The sequence below is a fragment of the Rutidosis leptorrhynchoides genome, chromosome 3, assembly GCF_046630445.1.
Source record: "Rutidosis leptorrhynchoides isolate AG116_Rl617_1_P2 chromosome 3, CSIRO_AGI_Rlap_v1, whole genome shotgun sequence".
Lineage (NCBI taxonomy): Eukaryota > Viridiplantae > Streptophyta > Magnoliopsida > Asterales > Asteraceae > Rutidosis > Rutidosis leptorrhynchoides.
In genome coordinates, this window is record NC_092335.1 from 221,087,476 (window position 1) to 221,098,639 (window position 11,164).

An 11,164-nucleotide genomic window follows, 5' to 3' on the forward strand; every position below is an offset into this window, starting at 1 on the left:
ATTTGGAAATAACCCATGGATGTTAATTCGGGCCCAAGATTTCTCAGTTTTTTCTTGTGTTCTTTTTGAATAGCTTGTACACCATGTCTACATATATGTGTTAGTCAATTTGCAAATGGCTTCCTGTGGTTAGATTTTTTTTATACAGACCATGTAGGTCTTCTATGTTCACTGGGTCATATTCATGATGCCATACGTTTGTAATGTCTCAAATCATTGTTTTGATGATTTGTGTTTTAATTTATTTCCTTGTTTTTTGCCAAAAAAAAAAAATCATTCAAAATAATAATCAAAACAACGAGAGTAGCCCGTTCATACCACTTAAGCTCATCTCGGGTTTTTTACGAATGAGTTGTTTTTAAGTCCGAATGTAACTAAAAAATGGTGTTTATCGGCCGCTTTTTTAACCTTCTCCATATGTCAAAAACGGGTCACTAAGCAATTTGACAAGCTAGCTTCTTTTTGAATTAAACTTTTCTTCTACTTTTGACCTAAGATCATTATATGGACACAAATCCTCCGAGCCTAAAACAACCTTCTCATCACTTGAATCTTCAACATAAATTCCGATAGGCCCAATATTATCATTACACTAAGGGATTATCACTAAAAAGCCCATTTTTTTGAACTTGTTTGCGTGAGAGCACATAAAAAAAAAAGTTTGACAATTTGCCCTCGCAAGGAGCAAGATGCCTCTTGCTCCCTTGCGCCTTGCGTCCTTGCGACCTTAGTCACACTTGAGAGCAAGGAGCAAGGTGCCTCTTGCTCCCTTGCTCCCAGGTGGAAGCAAGGACGCAAGGTGCATCTTGCTCCTTTGCTCCCAGGTGGAAGCAAGGACGCAAGGTGCATCTTGCTCCCTTGCTTCCACCTGGGAGCAAGGGAGCAAGAGGCACCTTGCTCTCAGGTGGAAGCAAGGGAGCAAGAGGCACCTTGCGTCCTTGCTTCCACCTGGGAGCAAGAGGCACCTTGCTCCTTGCTCCTTGCTCTCAAGTGTGACTAAGGTCGCAAGGACGCAAGGCGCAAGGGAGCAAGAGACATCTTGCTCCTTGCGGGGGCAAATTGTCAAACTTTTTTTTTCATGGACTCTCATGCAAACAAGTTCAAAAAAATGAGCTTTTTGGTGATAATCCCTTACACTAATGATAAATTCAACACCATAATTGATGATATATACACACCTTTTATGCATTGATGAGTTAGACATATTCACCAATGCACAAAAATGATAAATCTATCAATTTTAGTAATTAGATTTATGAACATTCTTATCATCAGTATCCATATCCATATACTCAGCACAGCTTTTGAACTTTTACAGTATCAAAATGCAATGAACCTTTTTGGTTGTCAAGCAGTTTATTGCTTATTCAAAAGAGCCTTTTAAGTTTTAAGATAAACTAACAAACTAATAACCATACGGTCTTATACAAACTATTTTCTGGAAGAAAAAAAAAAAAATAGTAATACTAGTACATTTTTCATATGAAGATGTAATAGACCAAGATTAGCTACCCAAATTCAAACATAGAAGCATAAATACTGCTGTAACTACTTGGACAGTCTACACAAAAGTTGTGCACCGCTCATAGATGACAGGATTAATCCACAATTAGAATCTGCATTAATCTTTAACAACGGCACATCATCACTAGAAAATTTCCACAACAAGAACCGAAGTATGATCAATCATCAAATGCTACCCTGCAGTTCGTTTAAAAGCATATTCGCAGATTCTTCTTCATAACCAGCCTCATTCTCTTCAACTCTTTCGCCTTTCGATCCTTCATAAAAGGGTAAAAACGACATATAGACATTATCTTTAAGAACGCCCGCTTTTCTCAACACTTCAATCAACGCCTCCTTACTTTTTTCATCGTTATCTCGTTCACAAATTTCATACAAAGTTGAAATGTTACTCACTTTTGGTCTCCAAAAGCTTGCTCCTTCGTTAGACGCAGCTTTTTCTAAGCAAGATAACGCATCAGAAACCCGATTCTCTTTAATATGACTTTCAGCTACAATTTCCCAAGTCCTCGAATTCGATTTACCAACTTTCAACATTTCATTAAGAAAAGCTTCACCCTTTTCCGTTAATCCATTTTTAAAATACCAATTCAATAAAAGATTTCCGATTCTCGGGTCAAAAGATGATTTTGTAGAAACCCATTCTTCATAAAGAAACTCGCTTTCTTCAATATCATCCATCTTAATGAACGAAGAGATAACAGCAAGATAAGCCAAATTCGGTATATATGGAAAAATCGATTTGTATGATTCCCAAATTCGTTTAACTTCTTCTTTCTTCCCAATACTACCATAATGACTCAAAAGAAAATGATAAGGAATACGATCGCGACCCGCGATTAAAGTTTCAATCTTTCTAAGACAATCTTCAGCTTTATCAAACACACCTTTCTTGATATATAAAGTAGCCATTGTGCTATAAGTAGTCCAGTTCGGATTAATCGACTCATCAAGTTTCATCTTTTCAAACGCTTCCTCCATTTCTTCAATAGATCCTTGGGACCCACGGGACGACATCCAGATATTGTATGTATATAAATCCAAATTGACGTTGCTTTGCATCATTTCGCTAACTAGGGCTTCCAATTTTTCTTTATTTTTAAGGTTCATGTAGAGCGTCATCATGACGTTATACGGAAGTGCGTGGCTAGCGTAGTCTTTCTTTTTCATTTCAACTAATAAAGACTCCGCCTTTTCAACCATTCTAGCACGAACGTAAGCATATAAGAGGGCCCCGTATACACGTTTGTCCATTAAATTATCGGGTACGCTTTTGAAGTAATCTTCAGCACCTGATATGCCATGTACTTTAGAAACAAGATCTAGTTGAATTGCAGCATCACTTGAGGATATTCTGAACCTCTCGGGTCTGTTGTTCATCCACTTGTAAATCTGCGAGTGAGAATTTTCATCAAAAACATTAAGATGATGCTCAATTGCAACAATATCATCAAATATCAAATATTAAAAATTAGGATATGTGTAGCACTTGACCACATAATGGGTCCCATTGTTTCTTTATAACAGCAGCACCTAAAGGTGGTAATGTCGACCCATTTTCATATAAATTGGTCGATCGGTGTTATGTTTTATCTCTACCTTCCTATGGAGCATCCAGATTCAATCGGACGGACACATTCTTGCGTGGAAAATGGGTCAGATGTGTTGAGTTAAAAGCAAGGTTGCAAAACTCGCTACTCGGAAAGTACTCGGCCGGGACTTTGGAGGAAGCAATCGGCAACTCAAGGATAAATCAAGTTGGACTTTTTATACATTCAAATTAAATTTCGAGTTATGTGTGTAAATATAGAAGAAAGCCATAACATAACTTTAACATGATTGTGTAGGAACATAAACATAATCGTTCATTTGTTCAAAATCTCTAAAATTCTAATTTTAAATATAAAAATATTGACCAATTTTGACTTTCACCGATTATGACCAACTAAATCCAACTATGACCAACAAATTCAATTTTGACCCATTAACCGGCGTTGACCATTAATAGGATTTTAGATAATTGGATTGGCATGTTTTTGGAATGGAGTAATCGGGGAGTTATACAACAGTTGTTACAAGGTTCAACTAAAAAGAAAACTGCCCGTTCTTTGCAAGTCACCCAAGAATGGAAATCAGTTAGGTTCTTACTAGCAGTTTATAAACTCGTAATTTAATTTCTTTACTTAAAGGTGGTTATATTATATTGTAGTCATATTAGCACATTAATCATTAACGAGTATAATATACGTAGTCCAAAAAAAGTTAGAAAGACCACGCAAGTTTGCCAAACCGAAGTAAGGAGCTGAATCACATATATACGTTGTGTACTTTTTTGTGCATATGTATGTATATCCATGTATGTATAGCTGTATATGTATACAAGTATTTTAGAATATATAATCTATGTCTATACCTTTGAGCATTTTATTTGATGAGCTGCCCTACAACTAGTACTTGTCACAAACGATAGTCGCCTTGTAGAGGATGATAAATCACTGTAATAAGTTATTTTGATAACAACGCCTACTTTTTTCCTTTTATTAATACTGTAAAATCACTTAGCTTTTAATATTCATGACTAGTAGTCTACTGTATTCTTATCACTGGAAAAAAAATTCTTAGTTTCTTCCCATTTCAAGTAACATGTCCCCAACATTAGTACAAAATATCTATAACCTAAACAAGTTCGCATTGCTATGATGTAATATCAACCCGGCACTAATTACATCGAAAACTGACTTCAGCAATCTTATTTATACAACTCAGAGGTACTTTCGGTAGGATAAAGTTCTCAACTGTTTATCTCTATCATTCTGAGCTTAATCACTATCTCATTTGACTCCAAAAGGTCAAACCTGGACCTTAACTTTTATAAATACATAGATACACTAATACACACCATGTTTCATTCAATTCAAGCTTTCAATTCAAGCAATAAGCATGTTTCAAGTGTTTCGATATTTGAGTAAATCTTCTAACCATAAGCAATTAACAATATGCGCTCTCTAAACATGGCTGTAACAACAATTAGTCCCAATTATGATATCATCATTAGATTCAAGAAACCCATGATAACATCAACGAAAAACAAAAATCAAAAACCCTAAAAATACCTCAAGAGCAAGCTTATGACGCCCATATTTCCTGGTCTCTTTAACAATTCTACAAAGTTCCCATTTTGTAACTTTTTTTCCTTCATTCTCCCACTGATTCAAAACCTCAGTAGCACCATTTTCAGGATTACTCATTAATGAAATTCTCTTGTATATAGTTTTCCAATTTACGGTTGTTGCAGGCCGATTTTCATAGTCCACTGTGCCATAACTATGCACCTTTGAGACTGCTGATAATGATGATAAAGATTGGGTTTTTATGATAAAGGAGTTAACTTGGGATCTGTTTAGGGGTGAAATCTTAAACCCAAATGGGAAATTAACAGAATTTGTGAAATGTGATGATGATGATGATGATGATGATGATGATGATGATGATGATGATGATGATGATGATGATGATAGGGAAATGGATTGTGGGTGTGGCGGTGATTGAGATATTGTTGGGTGCAGCAACATTTTTTTCAAGATTTTGTTAGGTGTATTAGGGTTTTAGGATTTTGTTTCAAAATCTTGATTGAAGGAGAAACCAAGATAAGAGTGGGCTTGTGTGTGTGCGTGTTTTTTTTTATCACTGTGAGGATATTAAAATCTTGATTGAAGGAGAAACCAAGATAAGAGTGGGCTTGTGTGTGTGCGTGTTTTTTTTAAATCACTGTGAGGATATTTATCTATATATCTAAGACAATTATACGGGGTCCCTCTGTATGTTCAAAATTATAATCCGAGTCCAAAAGAATTTTTTTAACTTGAGAGTCACTATGGTATATATTCGTTTCATGGAGAGTCCATTTATCTAACGATCATATAATTTTAACGGTTGAGTGATGCACATGACTTGCACATGAGGGTAAACTTGTATTTTAAATTCTTTTACCCCTTTAAGTCTTGTCTTAACTTCATTGCACCCAGTGGCGGATCTTGAACATAATTGTTGAGAGGGTCAATCTTAAACATAATTTTATGAAGGTTATATAATACACAATACGATGAATATTTATATAAATCAAATAGGTTATTTGATATCATGTGGAACAAATATTTAATTTGAAAACAAATTTTAGTTTTGATGTATATAATACTGTTAAATATTTATAGTTTGACTAATTAATTTGATAATATAGTAATACAATAATGTAAAAAAAAAAATAGGGTATGTGCAGGATTTGAACCTGCATCACTCTGAAATCCATATACTGACATTGCAGGCTAACAAAAGCCACTGAACCAACTTCATATTCATCAAATAATCTACTTAAGCCACTATTAACCGAATTGTTTGGGAGGGCCATGGCCCACCCATACCCTCCCAAAGATCCGCCAGTGATTGCACCCATACCACAGGACCCGTGTATATTTGTCTTCCCTTTTAGTACCCACCAGCCACCACCACCGGTATTTCATTTCATATCTTCCTCCTTCATCAATTAAAACTTAAAAAAGAGAGCTCCGTACAAATCAACACAGTCAAGAGCAGTAAACACCAAATCCCTCGAAATTAAATCAGTAATCAAAATCTGAAACCGATCGAGTGACTTTCAAACAGCCACCATGGTATCCCTTCGATGGAGTCTACGCCACCGCCACTTTTAACCCAAATCAGTTCTTCAATAATGGTTACTATACTATTTTCGTCGCGACGAACGTAGATCTGAAACGAGATCTGAAACAAAGTTTGCATCAAGATCAGTTCTACATAGCTCAGTACTTTTTGATCCACTGTGACCTTGTATCGAGGACTCTTCTTTCAAGAAAATTGAAGCGATGATGATTATATGGTTGCGGAGATGGTAGCAGAACGAGGGTTGAACAAATCATCGAAAGTTTGATTTGGATTAGTTATTTGTTTTTTTAATTTTGTTGCAATTGTTTAGCTGCAATTTTATATGGGGTGAGTAAACCTCGAAAACTTACGCTCATTGAGGTCAAGACACTTACTCTTTGTTTGTCACCATGGAAGTGGGTTTTGATGAAGTTCCTTTGATCACCATCTCTTATCCCCCCTTGTTATTGCTTTAGCTGTACCATGTATGTCTTTTTCCCCTTTTAATTCAATTAGGTTTTGTTAAATCAATTGAATATTATTTGATTATATTGTGTCGTGTACTGATTTGATTCAATTGGGTATTATAAGACCCAATAAAAAAATTAATTTTAATCTTTTTTCTTGTACTACCTCTTATGGCGTAATGCTATTTATTGCTTCATGGATTTGGAGTTATTTTTGTTTATTCTAATTTGATCTTAGAAAGAAAAAGAAAAAAAGGAAAAGTTGATATTTTTATGAACTGGGTTTTGATTTAGTGATTAGTGTGGAGGTGCTTTTAGATTTAGGGTATATGTGCAGATGTGTTCATTCAAAAGAGAAAGATGGTGAAAGAAAAAGGACAAATAGTTGAAATGACAATTGTATCCTCATGTGCCAAGCACATGAGTAAGTTAACGGATGGATTTAACGAATTGGACTCCCCATGAAACGAATGTATACCACAATGACTCCTCAAGTCAAAAAAATTCTTTTGGACTCCGGTTGTAGTTTTGAACAAATCACAGGGACCCCGTGTAATTTTGTCATATATCTAATAGACAAAACACTGTAGCACTATTCACCAATAGTAATCAGGGATCTTTTCGTCATTTCACCTTTTTTTTTTGTCTTCAACGATAAAAGAAGCAACTTTCGTAAAAGAACCAACTCTTCAATGTTACCAAAAGATGTCGAAAAAATTCTTTTTTACAAAAAAAATCAACTAACTTTTTTTTCTCAACGATAAAAGTGGCAACTTTCATAAAAAGAACAACTCTTCAATGCTACCAAAAGTTGTCTAAAAACATTCTTTTTTACAAAATAGATCAACTAACTTTAAAAAAAAAAAAATCAACGCTAAAAGAAGCAACTTTCATAAAAGGAACAACCCTTCAATGTTAGATGTCGAAAAAAAAGTCTTTTTAAAAAATAGATCAAAACTTTTTTTTTAACTCGCATTCAAAACGGAGCCCCGGCGCGAAGCGAGTACTCTACAACTGGTTTGAACTAATCACGTTTAGTCTAACAGTTGTTAAGTAAATTCTTTAAGCACCCCTTTCCTATAAAGTAGTACAGTAATATGTTAGTCCTGACTTATCCAATTCAAATTTCTTTTAATTGTCTACTTTGAGTATATCTCTCTTTGAGTTGTCCAAAATTAATTGTTACTTCTATAAGTATACAAGAATAAAGAGGTAAAGTACAATTATACTCTTAACTTATATATATACTAGCCTTTAAGAGCCCGTGCGTTGCACGGCGTGCCCTAATAAAACTAAGTATAAAATATTAACGAAATTATGAAAAATGAACATAACAACGTCAATATAAAACATCACTTGATATGTAAACAAACAACGTTTTTAATTAAACCAATGCATTCAAGTTCTTCTAAGGATTGTTGTAAAGATTAATAAAGATATAAAGCACGTTTACTAAAGTCGTAGGTGAATAAGCAAATTAAATTGATACGTAAAACGCTGTCATTTGTCTTTATCATAAGCTGAATATGACAAGTATATTTGTACATCTAATAAACTAAAAGTTGCTATATTGTTTGACATTATTATAAGCTCACTTTGATAAATACATAGTGAAATCGACCCGTTCAACCTCATTTCCCAACCTAACCGACCCGTTCATGTTGACATAAACATCCATAACAATTTCAATTCAATCACTTAAAACTGAAATGCATTCCTACAAATTAAAACAACTTACATGTTGATTTTTGGTAGAGAGATGACCGAGAGTTAAATCGTAAAGTACACTCATCACCTTCGGGCAGAAGTGCATAAGAGAAGTCAGAGAAGAATTGAGCCCGACACCCCAAACCATTGGCACTGAAGTCAAGTATCATGATTCATAATCAAACGTATACACGTGACATCTGTAAAGCTAATAAATATAGACATTTACAATATACCTTCAATTACCTAAACTTAGTAACGTGCTAAAACAGTTAAAACAACATTCATCATATATCTAATCTACTACATATTTACTACTAATCATATTGACAAAAAAAAAATGGTTGAAAATCCATCCCGCTGACCAATTTCACACATATAAAATGTACATTGAATCACACCAGGTCAGTACATGATAACTATACCTAAGAAAAATTGAAATATGAAAGCGAGTGCGAAAAGCATTTACCTCGATGATTTTTGGTGTAGTAGATGGAAGAGGCCTTGTTTGAAATATCAAAACACCATGTTCTTTGATCATCAGTAGATATATGCTCATTATTAACAAAGGTAGTAACAAACATTCTGCATAAATAACATCACAAATACTCAAAAATAGTATAAACAAAATGTCTTAATAACTATAAGTGAAGTTACCTTAGGTTGGAGGAAATATGTAACATCCCGTTTTTCTTCATACATGTTCGAGGTACGTAATTGATCTTTAGAATGTTCATACTTGGTTGTATAATTGTATAAATATGATTGTACGAAGCGTGCATGAAGGGTACCAAGCATGTACGCGTTGCTTGTTCGAATGTCGAAGAAAACTGAACTTTGTTTGAGTTACAAGGTGTGTACGTACCTTTTCGACCCCAAATAAAGTTTGAGTTGATGTTTCAAAACCTTACCATTAGAAAGGAAATTTTATTACGTTTCCAACGATATTTGAATCGTTAAAAAAAGAGTTACGGTTTGAAAGTTACGACCAAAACAAGTGTCATAAAAATGCGAAAAAGGGCCCAGGCGCAAATTGCGACTGGTGGGCGCAATTTGCGGCTGGCGGGGGTTCTTCAGCGCCCAAATGGGCGTATTCTTGCGGCCACTTTTTGCGGCTGGCCGTAATTTGCGGCCAGTAGGCGCAAATTGCGGCTGGAAACGCATTTTTGGTGATTTTCTTGATATTTTGAGTTTTAATGAAGGGTATTTGTGTCTTTTCACTTGTGGACGGATTTGTAGCCTTAATATCAGTTTGGGATCCAATTTTGGATCATTTTCACATCCACACAACTCTCATCTCATCTTAGAGAGAGAGGGAGATTTCTAGAGAGAGATTTAGAGATTTGGGGAAGAAGAAGCTTGAATCGATCAAAGGTCCGGGTATTAAAGTTGTTCATCTCGTTCTTGGCTACGTTTTGGTTGTAGTGGTAAGTTCTAACTCCGAAATTCATCTTTATGATTTGATATTCAAGTTAGGGTTTTAAGCTTTTCAGTTGTAAAACCCATTTAGATGATGAAGTGGGTTTATGGAAACTAGTTATTTTTTATACATGACGGGTTTTGGGTTGATTGAAGTTTTGGCCATGATTAGGCTTTGGTTTTGGGTGTAATCACTTAGTTTAGTGATTTTGGAAGCGTTGGAACCCTTTTGGGTGTATTTGAGTTGACTAATTTTAAAATGAGTCAAGATTAGGGTTTATGTGTCAAAATGGGTTTTGAGTCAAATTTTGGTGAATTAAGTATGTAAATACTTGTTTTAGGTGTTATTTGGTGTTTTGATAATATAATCACTAGTCGTTAGTGATTTTGGGCGTTTTTGAGACTTAGGTCAAAATGGGTCGACTTTGATTGGGTCGAATTTGGTAATGACACTAAATTGGATTAAATGGATGTTAAACACTCTTGCTAAGTGTTAAATGGCATTTTTGAATGAAAGTAAATGTGAGAAATGATTTCGGGTTAAAATTGGTATTTTAACCATAAAGTCAAACTTGGTCAACCATGAAACGGGTTTTTGTGTAATATACGAGATAGTATGCGTTTAAAGGCTAAAGTTGTTGTATTTTGGTATTTCGGAAATGCGGGAACTACTCTCGTTAGTTTGGACCTTCGGGTGTCATTAAATGTATAAAAGGTGTACCTTGCACTTTAGGTGTCTAAATGGGCGGATTGTGGAGGTAGGTATAAACCCTTGGTTAAGGGCGTTTGCGTCAAATTCTCTTGAAGGGAATGAGTGTTGATTGTGTGAATACCTATATGTATATTATAGGTAAAAGCTTGCTCGGTTGCGTTTGGTGGCGACTTTACATACATGACTTGTGCATGCATCTCGAGGTGAGTGGGATAAGTATACATGTACATATATGATGTGTTTATTTGTATGAATGGATATGTGTTGTCCAAGTTAGCAATATATGTGTTGTACGCTAACGGATTTATGAATGAATATGTGTTGTCCAAGTTAGTGTTATATGTGTTGTACGCTAACGTTTTACGAATGGATATGTGTTGTCCAATTTAGTGATATATGTGTTGTACACTAACGATTTTATGAGTGGATATGTGTTGTCCAAGGGTTAGTGATATATGTGTTGTACACTAACGGTTGTTATGAACACCGATGGGAAATTCGAGTACCATTCCTTTTTACGATTGGTTAACCATGGTTGTGTGAATTTTGTATTAGCATATTTAATATTGAACTATATGCTATTGGTGTTGCTAGCTTATTGTGAATTGTGGATATTGGTTTATGCATGTTGTTTGCATAGTTGTTGAATTGCTAGCTTGTATGCGGTATTGTGTAAGTG

At 35.0% G+C, this 11,164-nt stretch overlaps 1 protein-coding gene across 1 annotated transcript; it reads right to left on the minus strand.

The window, feature by feature from the left end:
• Positions 1-1,663: 1,663 nt before the first annotated feature.
• Positions 1,664-5,096, minus strand: LOC139897232 (pentatricopeptide repeat-containing protein At1g02150-like). Its single transcript, XM_071879896.1, has 2 exons — positions 4,638-5,096; positions 1,664-2,916 (listed from the first exon to the last, which is right to left on the minus strand). The coding sequence occupies exons 1-2, from the start codon at positions 5,094-5,096 to the stop codon at positions 1,690-1,692; spliced, it is 1,686 nt and encodes a 561-aa protein (XP_071735997.1). The 3' UTR covers positions 1,664-1,689.
• Positions 5,097-11,164: the final 6,068 nt, after the last annotated feature.